This window comes from Ceratosolen solmsi, unplaced genomic scaffold (genome assembly GCF_000503995.2).
Source record: "Ceratosolen solmsi marchali unplaced genomic scaffold, CerSol_1.0 scaffold15, whole genome shotgun sequence".
Taxonomy (NCBI): Eukaryota; Metazoa; Arthropoda; class Insecta; order Hymenoptera; family Agaonidae; genus Ceratosolen; species Ceratosolen solmsi.
This window is the reverse complement of record NW_011948434.1, coordinates 1,887,018-1,903,773: the sequence shown is the minus strand read 5'-3', so window position 1 is coordinate 1,903,773 and position 16,756 is coordinate 1,887,018. Positions and strand designations below refer to the sequence as shown.

General features: G+C 23.1%; 2 protein-coding genes across 6 annotated transcripts in view; one reads left to right on the top strand and one right to left on the bottom strand.

The window, feature by feature from the left end:
* Psi (P-element somatic inhibitor) overlaps positions 1–4,821 on the bottom strand; it is a 20,486-nt gene extending 15,665 nt beyond the window's left edge. For 2 of the 5 annotated variants that reach the window (XM_011502765.1, XM_011502764.1), the window contains exons 1-4: positions 4,124–4,289; positions 2,041–2,119; positions 1,498–1,695; positions 312–441 (exon numbers count right to left, since the gene is read on the bottom strand). In XM_011502765.1, the coding sequence (XP_011501067.1) occupies positions 312–441; positions 1,498–1,695; positions 2,041–2,119; positions 4,124–4,273 (557 nt within the window). In that variant the 5' untranslated portion in view covers positions 4,274–4,289. Of the gene's footprint in view, positions 1–311; positions 442–1,497; positions 1,696–2,040; positions 2,120–4,123; positions 4,290–4,493 lie in introns of those variants that run through there. The other 3 variants (XM_011502769.1, XM_011502768.1, XM_011502767.1) reach the window with 3 other exon arrangements.
* Positions 4,822–6,060: 1,239 nt separating this feature from the next.
* On the top strand, positions 6,061–8,928 carry LOC105364754 (glutathione synthetase). Its single transcript, XM_011502762.1, has 12 exons — positions 6,061–6,139; positions 6,348–6,441; positions 6,514–6,697; positions 6,766–6,841; positions 6,913–7,046; positions 7,133–7,175; positions 7,296–7,369; positions 7,436–7,600; positions 7,685–7,838; positions 8,136–8,243; positions 8,308–8,582; positions 8,778–8,928. The coding sequence occupies exons 2-12, from the start codon at positions 6,357–6,359 to the stop codon at positions 8,902–8,904; spliced, it is 1,425 nt and encodes a 474-aa protein (XP_011501064.1). The 5' UTR covers positions 6,061–6,139; positions 6,348–6,356; the 3' UTR covers positions 8,905–8,928.
* Positions 8,929–16,756: the final 7,828 nt, after the last annotated feature.

Sequence of the window (16,756 nt, the reverse complement as noted above, 5' to 3'; positions counted from 1 at the left end):
ATATATATATATATATATATATATATACATACATATATACATATATATATACATATATATATATATATATATACATATACACACATATCCCCCTCTCTCTCTCCCACTCCCCCTTTCTTTATAATTTGCATGCATATAATGCTTGTGTACTTCGTTTTGTATTTAAATGTGTCGGTCTTCAACATTTTGAATGTAAAAACGAAAATATTATTTGATCTGTTGATCTCTTTCCTAAATAAACATAATAGTACGATAACGCACATATGACAAATTAAGATTATAAACAATAGTAAAACGTAAAAGTAAGTTACTTGACAGCTTCACGGGAGCCGGTTAGCGTGCAAGTACGCTCTGGCAGACCCCCACTTTCAGCAGCCATTTGTATTTTACATCCTGTTTCACTTTGCAATCTGGTTATTTGTTCTCCTCCTCTGCCAATTACTGTAAAAAATATTGTGATGGAAGTTAATTATAATCTATAATTTTTAAAGTATCACACAATTCTTGAGGTTATATTTATTGTTTCTCCTTAATAAATTGCCAAAGATAAATATAATATTTTATCCTCAAGTATAGTGTAGTCCTTTAAGGTGAGTTACTACTAAATACAACTATTTGTTCCATAATCCAATGATATGAAAAATATTAATATTTAAAATAACATTCAAATTAAAAGACTTATAATCTAAAAAAAATTTATTTAAAACTATATTTTTTAGAATTTTTAAATTAATCATTTGTATTCTAATATTCAAATACCATATTAAATACATAATTAAAAAAAATATAAGCTACATATGAGTTAAAAAGCAAACTTTCCGGTTTCTAAAATATACTATCAGAAATTATAAAAAATTTGGTTTATATTACATAATTTATTAATTTTTCATTATAGTTATATCTCTTATTTTTAAATTATACACAAATTTGATATAAAATAAATGAAAAAATTTATGGTAAAAAGAAGATTTGATACTTTTTGATTACAGAACATTGCAAATTTATTTTAATTTAGCCTATTTAATTTATATTTAAATGAAACTATGCAAGATTCTTTAAAATTATAAGAAATTACTAAACATAAATGAAATAAAAGATTTTTGCTTTATATCGAAAAATGATTACATAGAATAAATTGTTATTTAGAAATTTAAAATTGCAAATACTTTTATAATCCAAATAAAATTATTAGTCAAAATATTACAGTATCAATAATATATATTAATAAAAAAATGTCAACAATAAATAAAAAATAATTCATCAATATTAGTAAAATAATTCTAAAAAATACATTATCAAGTAATTCAATAAAAATAAACAAAGAATTTGAGTTTAGTAGTTACTAACCTTAAATATTTTAAGTACATATCACATTTCATATTACATTCTAGAAGTTTTCGATAAATACAAACTATATATTTTATATTTTTAAATTAATTTTGCATTTGATATGTATTTCATAAATAAATGCATACGTTAAAAGTAATCTTGACTTACTCAATCCAACCATTTTGTCAGGAACTCTGATATCTTCATTGCAAATACCTCCCAAAGCAACTGGATTAGGAGTTGTGGGTCCAGAAGGCCTTGAAATAGGACTGTCATTAATGTTTGTTGGAATACCAGGAGTTGTATTCCCACGTAGATTAATCAATGGATCAGTTATTATAGGTGTAAGCTTCTTTGGTTCAGGTTCTAGAATTCAATAGAATAGGGGCATGCCAGGCATTGGGCGAATTTTCAAACAATTGCATTGTTTTTTAAAGTAGAAAAATTATGCATGAAACATATAAATTTTGTAGTAAATGCAAATTACATCAACATATTATAAGTAATTTTGTAACAATATAAACATTTAAATAAATAATAATTTTATATATATATTAATTAAGAATAAATAAAAAATATATAGTATATATTTATTAACTATCCTAAAAAATGAAATATATTGTGATAGATATATAAATTTTTGGATGAAGTTTTTAAATATAAGCTTAAATTATAATTAATCAAATATTTCTTATAGTAAACAATTTTTACCTGGACAATCTTCTAGTGGACGTTTCTTTTGGGGATCTTGATTATTTGTCACACCTTGAGGATTTATCTTAGCTGCAATCTGGAAATAAGATTTAAAGTGGCATAATGTTTTAACGAGAGAATTCTCGTTTTATCTTGTAGGGCCTATTATTACATAAATTGCTGTTACATAGTTTTTGGTTTAAGAATTAATTTATTATTTAATAACAAATTAATTTGAATATAGGTTAAACATATGCATATATACATACATACGTGTACTCATAAATATAAATATATTAAAATGTATACTAATATAACTAATATTAACCAAATTATTTTATGATTTAATAAGAATCAAATTCTTATAAGAAATAATTTATTTTAAGGAAATTAAAATATATCAAAGTACAAGATATGACCATTTTTATATAATATAATAAAATTAAAAAGAATGTTATTATGTATAAATATTTCATATACATTTTCTCCATTTTCTGATTCCTATAAAATCTAATAATTATAAATGAATTTTATAATTTATATAACTCTATATAACTTAATATATATAACTTTCATTGTATTTGTTACAATATGTTTAATAAACAATATTATAACTCTACATTATACAAAGGTATATTACATCAAATGTATAAGTTTTCGTTAACGAAAAATTTTTTTCATATTATTTTAGAGTACTAAATATTTTGAATTTACCAAATTTAATAAATATATTTGTGCTTTAAAATTCTTAATGGCTCTTCATTATATTAATATCCTATATAAACTATTTTTTTAATTCAAAATAAACAATAAAATGATAAAACAGTCAACTATTAAAAAATGTTGTTTAATAAAAAATTATTATTTAATTAATCTTAATAATCAATATTTTTAAAATCATAGTGCATGGAACATAAATATCACCAGTATATTATTTAATTATAAAATATTCGTTATAATTGTAGCACAGTTTTTAAAATCTATTAACATTGACTTGACTTCAACATTATATAAATTAGTGTTTAAAAGATTAAATTAAAAACTTTTTCATTTTTACAATAAGATTGAATTTTAATATCTAGTATTTAAAATTTGAAAGGTCTTAATTACGTATAATTAGGCATATAATATATCACTATTTATATGCATTAATATTTACACACATAAATTTTTTATTTTAGATGTAATGATATTGCTATAGTATAAAATAAACAGTAATTTAAATGAAAAATATACAAAAGTAAATGTTATAATTTAATGTTTAATTGGGATATTAAAAGTATGGAAATTTAAAAATCGTCTTCATGAATACATATTATGAATAAATTATTTATAAAGTATAAATATTAAATATTGAATTGTATTGAATTTGGGATTTCTATTATTAACTTTTTAAATAAAATTCATTTAATACAGAACACATTAATTGAAAATAAAATGAAAAACTTCAAATTTATAAAAATTAGAAATCGGTTTTTTATCAAGAGATTGAAAGCACAATATGGAAAGTTATTAATTTATATTTTGTGAAATAAAACATAGGACACTTTTGATGAAAGCCTTATAATTATTATTGACTTTTAGATATATTTATATATCCATGTATGTTGAATTTCGAATATAAGGGATATGCAGATATAATATGTATATATACCCATGTATATATATATATACGTACATCAGCACAACACGCACGCATCTTTGCACACAACCTACTCACACAAATACTAATGTGTGTATATATATATATATATATATATATATATACATATATATATAACATTAAATGAAAAAATATTTTTAATTTGTATACTAAGGAATTTGCTTTTATAAAATACAAGGTTGGTTAATATCAAATTATTGAAATACTAATAATTATTAACTACTTGTTATATAAAACATTTAAAAACACAGTATAAGAATCTATTATACCATAGTTACAATTAATACAAGGCTGCTCATTAAGTGAATATATACACTTTTATATCACATTCGTTAAGTGTAATAAAGTAAAATACGAATTTAAACATATTGTTAAAATTTGTGATTGAAAGTGTTCAAAATTATATAAAAGTAGAGAAATATTGAGGATGATAAAAACCTTCATTTGGAGATCCGGTATGGAGTTGGTGTCGATGAAAGAAAAAGACAGAAAGGCACACCACAAAAATTGAGGCGTCTCGGTACAAACGAGCGAGGGGAATGAGCAGCGAGAACGAGAGAGACAGAGAGTGATTGACGAGTCGGCCATTCTATTTCTCCTCTTCCCGGCATCGCGTCGCGTCGGTGTCGTACGCGCGATAATTTCTTTCTCGCTCTCTCCCGCCCTTTACTCATGTAACTCTCGCTCACTCTCTCTCTCTCTCTCTCTCATTCGTTCTCGTCCTCTCATTCTCTCTCGATCTTTCTTCCCTATAGGGTGGACATTTTGATTGTGGAAAATTTGAGCCCCGGCCCCGCGAATGAAATACCTGCTTGGCCCGCTGAAGCGCGGCCGCAAATGCCGAACTCTGGGAAAAGTCTTGCGGCGGTGCCACGGCCGAATAGTCGCTCATCATGCTCGCGTGGTCCTCGTCTATCTGCTGCTGCTGTTGCTGTTGGGATGGTGGCGGCGGTTTGCTGTTGCCGCTGCCGCTGCTCTGACTTCTACCGTCGCGGTCACGGCCTGATGACGACGACGAGGATTTGGAGGAACGCCGATAATCCCGTTCGCTGCGATACTCGTCGTCCTCGCGCTCACGATCTCGCGGAGAGCCGCGTCTCTTTTTTTTCCCCGCCGTGGTTAGGTCGTTAGATCGACGGGTTTTTCACAAAAGCTGTACGCGCACACCACCGTTAGTGGGCTGCACGTAATAGAATAGCGACAAGAAAACGGAGATACGTGCGACGAGGAATAAAGCAGAGCGGGCCACTATGTAGTCACAGGCATGCGCTGACGCGAGTACATGAGATGACGCGTATATGCATGAAGTCATGAACTAGTGTTACCGCCAGCTCTGCCTGCCTGTCTGCCTATGTATGTAGGAGTTGCCGGAGCGGGCACGCACATGCGAAGAAGGGGCATAGCATGCTCCTGAAAATGGAAGCCGCGACCTATGGCGTTGGTCACGCTATTAACCCCTCCACAATCATATTATTTTTCTGTATTCAACGTCTCACTTTTCAATGTGGCGTTCCCTATATAATTAATAGCTCTTTTTACCTACTGTTTCCTCTCTTACTTATGAATCATTTGATTTAAATTATTAATTAACTGCTTTTGTGGTTTAGCTTATGAGGTTACCTGTATTCTCATTATTATGATTATGCTTTTTTTTTCTTTATATTTATCAGCATGACGCGGGAAAATTAGAAATACAAAGGTTTCTAAGGGACAGTGAATTAAAATAATAATAATTTTATTTTCATATATTTGCAAATTGTATGACAAACTAATAACATTTCCTAAAAGTAACAGCTCAGTTACATTGGAATGGTTCAACAATTTGTGAACAACTATTCATTTTACTAGATAATTCAACATGGTTCCTATGGGCTCGAAAATTATTTTAACGAAGCTTAAAACTGATTAATAGAATAAATGATAAATTAATACAAGTAAATAATTTTATTTTATACAATTGAACTTGAAAATTATTATTACATTGTAGTTTTTGCCGTTCCTTAAAATTAATGTGTAATATATTATTTAAGATAATAAATAAGTTAGAAGAAAAATAAATGTTCCATAAAAACAAATATCAAAACTGTGCATTATAATTATGAATAAAATCTAATTTAATAAATAAATAATGATATTATAAGTACATTAAATAATAAATAATAAAAATGAAATATTTATAAGTATTGTATTCGATAGTTTAATTATTTTAATAGTTTAGATATTTATTTAAGCGTAAATTAGGAAAAATTTTTTTTGTAATTTTTAGAAAAATATTTGGAAAAAATAACTTTTTATTTAAATAGAGCGCCATAATATATGTCAAATCATTAAATGTTATTATTGGTTATTTTTATGAAAACTGTATCGAAAAACTTATGTAATCGGTTCCAAAATTCCAATAGGACTCCTGCATTGACATTCTCATAATGTGGAAAAATTTAGTTCTATTATCAGGTGATATTAATGAGTGTTATAATTTATAAACTGTATTCTAACATTATGTGTAAAAGTTAGAAAATCTTATAAGTTTTATACTTTATTATTGATGATAGAGTTAAATTTAAGATAAATAATAATTTATAAATATATTGAACAAGTTTTCATAATAAAAATAGCTATAAATTGTTGTTTTAACTATAATTAAATTTATAAATATTTTTAGTCATTTGCAATGCAGTCATGTATAGACGTTAATTTATCTAATTCTCAATTAAAGAATCTTGCGCAGATGGCAAAAGACTGGATTATTATGCATGGTATTTATTAATATCAATAAATAAATTATATAATTATAATTATACCATTCATTTATATAAATTATATTTTAGGAGCTGGAATGAGATCAAAAAATAATTTTAATGAAGATCAAATACAAATTGTTCCATTTTTATTATTACCTTCATGTTACCCAAGAAAAGAATTTGAATCAGCAAAAGAAGTACAAATACTTCTAAACGAACTTATGCATAATGTTGCTCATGATTATGATTTTTTGACAAATACTTTAAAAAAGTAAATATATTTTTATTGAATCATGATTAAATATATAGTTAAATTCTAAACAAAGATTCATATTTTAGTACAATTGAAGTGGATACTTTTACTTCAAAACTTTTTAATATTTATCAATTAGTTCATTCAGAAGGTTTTATTCAGGTAATGATGCTTATAAATAAATTACATTCAGTTATATAATTAACAAATTATATTAATAATTTATATGACAGCCTATTAGTCTTGGTCTGATAAGATCAGATTATTTGTTGCATAAAGACATAGGAAATAAAATTAAGCAAGTGGAAGTAAATATGATTGCATCTAGTTTTGGAGGCTTAGCACCAATTATTTCTGAATATCATAAGTAAAATTAAATTAATTAATTCAATTTAATATTTTTGTTTTATCAGTTTTTATAATTAAAAATGAATTTATATTAATATTTTATAGATTCATTTTAACTGAATTAGGTTACAAAGATAAAGTCAAGAACGTAAGTAATTTATTGGTTATAATTACATTCTTATGTTGAATTATATTGAATTCAATAATTATTTTTTTTATATTTAACATGTAAAAATTCTATTGTTATGAAAAACATTTAATTTCACAGATTCCAGAAAATAACGCCACTCTTGGACTGTCTAATGGTTTGATTGAAGCATGGAAAATGTACAATAATAAAAAGTAATTATCTTTTTAGAGTCAATAAAAGGAGCATACAATAGTTAGATATACTTTTGTTATTTTCAGAGCTATAATACTATTTATTGTCGAAGATATTACTTATAATATCTTGGATCAAAGAGCAATAGAATTTAAAATTTATGATTTAAATTCAGAAATTAAGATCATTAGAAGAAGTTTAACAGAATTAATTATGCAAGCTCGATTAGGGTCAGATAAGGAATTATTTGTGTAATCAATAAATATTCTAATATAAATATTGTACTATTACAGTACAAGTTTTCAGTAATAAATATCTATGTATACAAATTTTAGTGATGATATTGAAGTTGCAGTAATTTATTATCGTTCTGGATATCAATTAGAAGCTTATCCTTCAGAGAATGAATGGAATGTACGATTACTTTTAGAACGTTCCCGTGCCATTAAATGTCCATCTATACAGTATCATCTAGCTGGAACTAAAAAGGTTTTGATAGTTATATAACATTGAATTTTTTTAAATAAACAGAAACTGTCTATATAAATAATATATTTATTTACATTGCATTTAGAAATATAGGACACATTGAATTATTAAAAATTGCATACATAAAATTATTTTGATCATATTCAAGAATTATTATATTTGGTAGTGTATTTAAAAATATTTATTTATGATAAAAAATAAATATGTTAGATAAATAAAATAAAATCAATTTTACATTCAAAATAAAATTATTAAATATTAATTTAATAAATGATTTTGTTATATCTTTTCTACTAGATACAGCAAGAATTATCTATTCCTGGAGTATTGGAAAAGTTTATTTCTGATTCTAATAAAATAATTAAAATTAGGCAAATATTTATGGGTATTTATGCTTTAGATTTTGTAAGTGTGCATTAGAAAATTTATGGTTTTGTTTAAAATTTTTTAAAAATAAAATAATTTTTAGAATGAAGATGGTGAAAAAGCTATTGCAATGGGACTCAAGAATTCACATAATTATGTTTTAAAACCTCAACGTGAAGGCGGTGGCAATAATATTTATAATGATAAAATAAAAGATCAATTAGAAGTTATGAAACATTCAAAGGATCGAACAGCTTGGATACTTATGGAACGAATTTATCCTCCCATTCTAAAGAATTACTTAATTCATACTGGGAATAATGATTTGAAAATACAAGAATTTAATTCAGAACTTGGAGTTTATGGTGTTGTTATGGGGTAACTAAATAAAATGTTAAAATTAAAAATATTTTATTTATTATTGATTAGAAATTTTATAGTATAAAAATATATAAATAATAATTCAAAACATTCTTATTTTAAACACTGATCAGTATGGTTTACCGCAATAGTTACTTTATTATATAAAATTATTGTAATGAATTTAATTACAAAGAAAACTATATTTTTCAGTTATAAAAGTAGAATTATTCATAACACTCAAGTTGGACATATTTTACGTACAAAACTCTCATCTGCTAATGAAGGTGGTATCATTTTTGGATTTGGTGCTCTTGATAGTCCATATATTGTTAATTAAATTATAAATAATGAAATATTCATTCTACCATTTCTTTGTTAATATAACTAAATAAATAAATATATAAATATAGTATAAATCGTTTCTTCATTGATTAGCCTTCATCATTCACTTTTTATAAATTTATTTAGATTTATTTACAGTTAAAAGAACCAAATAGAACTTATAATTAATTTTATATAAACGAATATTTATGCTATATAATGATAACAATATCATAATATAATTCAATATTTTTATATTTGAAAATAAATTCAATAAATTGCTTTCTTGAGGATTTAATTTTGTTTTATCTTTACAGAGTTAACAATTTCTCTAAATAAATATATTTACAAATGTAGAATAAAAATTCTAATTTAAATATTAAAGACGTTTAAAAAATTGAATTTTAACTATATAATCATTTAATTACAATATAATAAATAATAATAAAAATATTTTCAAATGTAGGGCTGGTGTTAACTTTTTAAGTATTTATTATGTAAGATATTAATAAAAGGTGTCTGGATAATAATTTTTTATAATATATATTAATTTTGAAATGAATACTTTGTATTTTTTATATAATAATAATTATTCTTATATTATTATATAAATAATAAATAACTACATTTAAATAATTAATCAAAATATTCATATATAAAACTTCAAATAAAATCTACCGAACTTCTATTTTACAAAGCTTATTAAACATTTTTATATTTAAGATTGTTCAGATTTTTAGAACCTTTTATTTCTTTTAAGTATAATAATTTTTAATACTATATTAATAGAACTCAAAATAATAGTATGTTTATGTATACTTTTTATAAATTATTTACAAAAATTAAAATATAAAAATTACCTTGATTTAGTGTAACTCTGTGTGCGTGTGTGTGTGTGTGTGCGTGTGTGTGTTTGAGTGTGTATCACGTGTTCGCGCGCGCTCGTGTATCATTTTAGTCTTAAATTACTTCTTTAAGTTGTGGAAAAATTTTTTATTTTAATGAATTTATAAAAAAAAATAAGCAAGAATACAATTATGCATAGGAAAGTAACACGGTACTAAAATATCAAACATATATTATTTAGAATTATATTTTAAAATATAATTTTTACGGGATTCTATATTACTGAATCTAATGCAATTGCAGTTTATATAAAGAACAATATATTATCTTTTTTTTTTTTTAATTGCATCTAAGTATTCTGTCTTCATATTTTTTTTCTCTTTAATATCAAGTATTTTATTTTATCGAAGAATAATTTGAATTTCATTTGAAACATTCATTGTTCTAAATAACCTTCTTTTTTTCTTAAAAAAAAAAATGTTTTATAACTTTAAATTTAATTTTATCAAACAAGAAATCAATAATTTCAAGTATAGTTCTTGGATGTAGCTATTTAAATTAAATAAAGTCAATTTAAAATTTGAAATATTTTATGAAACGCGCAATGCATAATTCTCATCTCTCGTCAAAGAAAGAGCAGCTAAAACATAAGAGTTAACAATATTTATAAATTATTATTTTCATAAATAATTGAATAATTAGCAATAATTTCTGATAATAAAGTATATTATTTAACTGTCTAATCAACATTGAACGTAATAGAAAAAATGTAAACATGTTTTTATTATGTTAGAAATATTCCGTATTTAAATTTAATACTGTACTACATGAGTCGTTACTTCCAATAAATGTACATAATTTAAAAATCCTTCTAATTTAAACAAACATTACTTATATAACTATAATTACTATTGTAGAATTAATAAAATTTAATAATTATTAATAACTACAATTATAAATTAGTGAAATACGTATTTGATTGTTTCAAGATTGTCATTTGTCTCTTGCTTTGCTTATGAAAACAGGTTCGATATGATTTTCATCTGTTTTATATGTAGTCAACTTGATTATAAAAAAAGGTTATAAATTAACAATTTACTGATTACATTATTTATGCATTTATCAATATTTTAATAACATTATAAAACTGCTGAATGAGCCAATATTAATTAAAATTTTCATTTTTGGATGCAGGGTGAATCCTGAAGAAACAAAAACTCTTGACTAAATGAATTACGTACGGTAAATGTGAAAATTTCACAAAAAAAATTTTTTTTTCACAAAAACTATTAAAATTTAATAATAATAACATTTTACTAATTTTTAAAGAACTTTTTAAATTTTTATGAAATATGAAAAATTTGTTAAGAACTAGACTGTTTTAACAATTTAAATATGTATTATCTTATTGTGTAATTCCACCATTTTTATTTTATTGGGTAATTTACCATAGATAGATGATATATGTTTAAAGAGTGTAGAAAATACATTATTTAGAGTTCATGCAATTTGCGGACTAGTGGGTATCAATAAAGTAATTACAAGAATCTTGTTACAAATGTATAAAGAATCAATTCGTGATAAACAGACGACTCTATAACACATTATGTACATAGTACAAATGAACAATCATTTTAAAGCAAGTAGGTTAATAGTTAGAAGTAAAATTAAATACTGTAAGACTGAAATGAAATTTTTTCTACCATTTCATTAAGTATTAAAGTATAAATATTTTAAAAGAACATATATATTCAGATCTCTATTGATATCGTTTAAATAAGAAGTGAACTATACTACCAAGTATTGTATTTATAAAACTGGAATAAATATCCTGATATATAAGAAATATATCATATAATTATTTTTAATAATATGACGATTCACATGTAATAAACATCTTACACATTCATTATATCCATGTGCTTTAAATAAATAGCTAATAATATCATAAATAAATTTAATATTAAATATCTGTGAAAAATATCAATATTTCCCTTTACAAAATAATATTTAATTTTATTTCCTTTCAAAAATACATTATATGCTCAAATTAATTATTAAATTAAATTGAGTACAAAAATTGAATCAAATAAATATATTTTGAAGATCTGAATTTTGAATTTAATAAAAATCAATCAATAAAATATGATTTAATAAAAATGAATCTATTACAGTAAAAAAAGATTTAACTGATATTGTGTAAAGTTGTTATATTTTGCAATAAGATTATCTATCTTAAAATATATACGATATTGCAACAGGATAAGTATATATTCTGTTAAATATGTCGGAATCGTACAATTCCAATGAAAATAATGTACGTGCATACTTAATAATGGGTGTAAAAATGGAAAAAATATTTTTTCAATTGTATGCATTTAATTGTTTTAAAAGCTTGATGTTAATTACTTTTTATTAAAATTTGTAAAGTTAATATTTCCAAGGAAAATCTGTCTTTGTGGAAAAATTTTTTAAAATATGTTTAGACGTTTATCAAATACTATCTGTTTTTAAAGATTTTTATATAACAAAGTATTCGTTCGAATAAAACGAATATGTAAATTACTATAAGTGAATAACTACGTATCTATGGAACATGTGGATTATTAATAGGGAATTTAAATTGATTGAAAAATTAAAAATATGTCGCTTACATAAGATCTATATTATCATTTTTAAACTAGATTATTTTTATTTATTTCCTTCCAGATCTACAATCATATTATTGCAAAATTATTTATGTATAAATAATGGTTACTCTTGAAAATATAAATTTTATAAAATTTAGAATTAGATAATTAATATTGATTTTCAGAATAAATTAACGATTGCAAATATGTTGTAAAAAATCTATTAAATTTTTTCATGTTAATATTTTTTATTGCGAAACTCAGGTTGTAAGTATTTTGTTTGTCTTAAACATAATGATACTTTACTTGAATTACATTAATTTACACATTATAATAAGTATTAAAACTTACTAAAATTAAAAAACATGTTTAAAAATTATTATTGGGAATTACAATTCTGTATAACAAAATATTATTTAAAATAATAATCATTTTAATTCGTGTTTATTGTACATTATAATTAATGATACAGAATTGAAGTTAGTTCAAATAGATTAATAATTTTTTTTGTTCATCAAATATTATTATATGAAAGATTGAAAATTAAACTATAAATAATTTCGACAAGGTAATATAAATTTGTTATAATTCATTCGCTTCGAAATATTTCAGAAATGTAAGTAGTTTTAAATGAAATTACGTGAAATATTCATATGCTGATAAGGCGAAAAAAGTTGTACAACTGATTTAAAGATTTATTTTGAGATGAGTAATTTCGCTTTAAACATTTTGTCTTCCGAATCTGTGCCTAATATTGTAAATTTTTCATGTCTCTATAATTATATAGATTTTTGTTACAATTTCAGCTACTATTATTACTTTTGATCTATTTTTATTTCGCGATTACACATTACTTTAGTTTATAATGATTGCATTCATTGTTAATATTACTTTTATTAATAATCGCGAATTAATCGCAGTTCAACTATTTTAAAATTAATTTTTTTCGTTATTTGTTCTCTGAACCTTATTTAAGTAACAGGACTATAATAAATATATTTATCATATCATGAATAAGATTCGATAAAAATTATATTTGTACTTATACGTATTTTTTCTTCTCACCCTTATTTTAATCAGTTATTATTCATATTAAAGGTAGCCATTAGTATCCAAGCAAACAAAATGAAATCTATTTAATACTATTCACTTTTTTCTTTGGGCAATGAAATCAAATAAGAGAATTAATTTTTAATATTACTGTAATATAAACTGAGCATTGAATTTATTATTTTATTATTATTATTAAACAAAAAGTTTCATATAATCATATAATATCATATAATATTCAAACTTCTCAAACAGTTTTTTGTTCGTGAATTGTGTTCCTTTATTTATAATGCTCATGATCAAGTTACGAAATTTTATAAATTTAAAATTTCTCAGATCGATTCTTAATATGTAAATATTTAAAATTTGGATCTTACCGATGAAACTAAACAAATCATGAATTTTCCAAATTTCCCAAAAAATAATTATGACGTTGAAAATGTAATAAAATATAAAAATATTTATCTAATTATTTTTATTTTAAATAATTTAAACTGAAGTAAATTTGCACTTAATGTGTAATATTTTAACGTCGACATCAAGATTTCCTTCGAAAATAAGAATCGGTATAAAATATTGATAACATCACGTGAGAAATCATAATTGATTTAATATAAAATATCATATATAATATTTCATTTCACTCGGAGATTAGTATTGATAAAATTCACTTTAAGTGATAGTGCTTGCATAATATAAATGTCATAGATCTATAATTTAATTATCATGACAATAAAGAAATTTAATTCTGCATTAATATTTTATCGTACATTTTTTTTCATTACTACCCGTATGAAAAAAAAATGTTTATAACCTTAAAAGTTCATTAAATTTATAGATTAAATACTTGTATTGATAAGTTTTCTGTATAATATAGAAAAAAATTAATGTAACATAGACCATATAAGTCATTTTAATAGTTTAATATTATTAATATTTATTATTAATATATAAAATATTGTCAATATTTAATTATCTTAATTACTTGTTATTAATTTATTAAATAGGATAAATAAATAAATATTTTTGTATACATACTAGAAATATATATTTTTAAATGATTATTATTACAAGTATTTATTAGATATTACAAATATTTTTTTTTGTTCGTTGATATTATTGAGACTTTCAGATATATTTTAATTAATCAAAAATAATTAGTTTTTCAGATCACTTGAAATTATTAAAATATATTGATATTTTCTTTTTAAATGCAACAATATAATATGAATAAAATTATTTGTATCTTTATTGTAAAAAATAACATTTATGAGTAATAAAATGTAAAAATAACGCAATGAAGTAATGATATTCATTATTCAATTTTTGGTGAAGATTGACAAAAAACTTATACAATAATTATAATTTTTATTTTACTCATAAAAATGAATATATGTTATTTAATAAGAATAACAAAATTTATACAGATGTATTCGCCCTGTAGAAAAGAAAAACAATTAGATGTCATAGAAGGGAGATATATTTATGATAATAATGTAAGCGAATTTAAATAATTTTGGAGAGTTTTTAATCAATTTTGAGCATTTTATTTGATTAAATAATTGTAGTTTCAAAAGAATATACATTTTGCTATTTATCCACATCACTCAAGATAATTATTGCCAGTTTTTTCGCCTGGAAAATGTCAAATTTATTTAATATAATTAATGTGAATAAGATGTATTTGTTTGTTTACCCTTGTTGTCATTATATTATTTGATTAAATTTTTATTGTATCAACTTTAATTAATTTTTGCTATTACCAATCAATTTTCCTAATTGTGGAGAAAAAAATTTTAATCGAAATTAGTTCGATAAATATCAAGATCAAGAACATTCGAACTGGTGGATAAAGCAATCAACACGATTCTGGCATTAAATTGCAATATATTCAAAATAATTATCTGAATAAAGGAAAATTACGATTTTCTAAAATTAAAATATTGTAACAAATTACTTGCTTCCTCCTTCATGCAGATGGCCCGCGGGGCTATGCGAAAATATAAATGAATTATTATGTGAGGATTTAATAAGCGTTATCCTAAAAACTTTACCAATTATTTTAAAAATAAAAATCACTCCACCCCAGCCTACTTCACAACGATTTCTTCAGCTCCTTACGTTCGTGTTACTCTTATAACAATTACTATGGAATTGAAGCAATATAATTGAAATATATCTTTCCCAAGTCCTGAAGTTAAAGCACCAGCGTTATTCACGACATTTTTATGTCTACTTCCGCTAATGGTATGTCCATTTTTGTACCGCTACTGCCAGAATTTCGCCTCCCTGCGTTCTCAATTGCAGCTTCCATAGTTTTTCTCGTACCTTTTTCATTTTCTTTTATTCATTAATAGCCTTAAAATACAAAACAACAACATATTGACCTATATAAAATTAAATCAAACGATAAATATCGAGCCTTTTTCATACAATCTTTTTTAAAGCCACAGTAATAGAGCCTAAGTTTCTCCGCTTACATTTATGGAGCACGCAGGATTTGAATAATTTATTGTAATTTTTAAGCTTTAGTGGTTAATACACTAAATCTTTCCCTTTATTCTTACATATTGTTTTTTTCTCTTTTTATTTCTGCAAACAGCAATATATATGATCCAATAATGTCATGCACACAAAGACATCCGATATAATCAGATATAACCAGGAGAATTCCGTACAAACATTGTATAACGATAGTATATTTACTTTTAAGTAACATAATATAAGCCATTGAGAGAGGGTGTGCATAATAGTTATATTAATTTTTTTAATAAAAATAATATTACAATGTCAATTTATAATTAGGATTTTGTTTTAATGAGTATTTTTCATACTCGTATAACTTAAAAATTTATGTTATAATATTTAATTAAAATTCTTATAAAAATGAAACATTTTAAATTATCATTATAATAAAACAATTTTAATGAATTATGCTTCATTTGGTTATGATTTATATATATTTAAATTAATATTTAAGCATTAAATAATAATTATTAAAATTTGGCATTGAAAAAATTTTCGAAACATTAATATAGTTTTATAGTTACATATTTAGCTTATCTAAGTATAAATACAATTTTCAATTTTTCTTAATGTATATAAATAGCAAATAGTTATTTTAAAATAAATAAACGATGTGATAAATTTAATAATTAAAAATAATAAATGTTTTTCATTATATTTGCTATTGTATACTTATATTTAAAGAGTTATATTTCTATTTTTAAAATGAATTATATTCAAAAATATTTCATTAACTTAAATAATAATTACAATATTTTTATGTATATCAATTAAATATTCTAATGTCACACAAATAAACTTATATATCCTTTATTA

Coding starts and splice junctions, on each gene's coding strand:
- LOC105364754 (XM_011502762.1), top strand. CDS start 6,357: ATGCAGTCATGTATAGACGTTAATTTATCTAATTCTCAATTAAAGAAT. Junction 7,370..7,435: donor AAAATGTACAATAATAAAAA/GTAATTATCTTT, acceptor TGTTATTTTCAG/AGCTATAATACTATTTATTG. Junction 8,583..8,777: donor GTTTATGGTGTTGTTATGGG/GTAACTAAATAA, acceptor TATATTTTTCAG/TTATAAAAGTAGAATTATTC.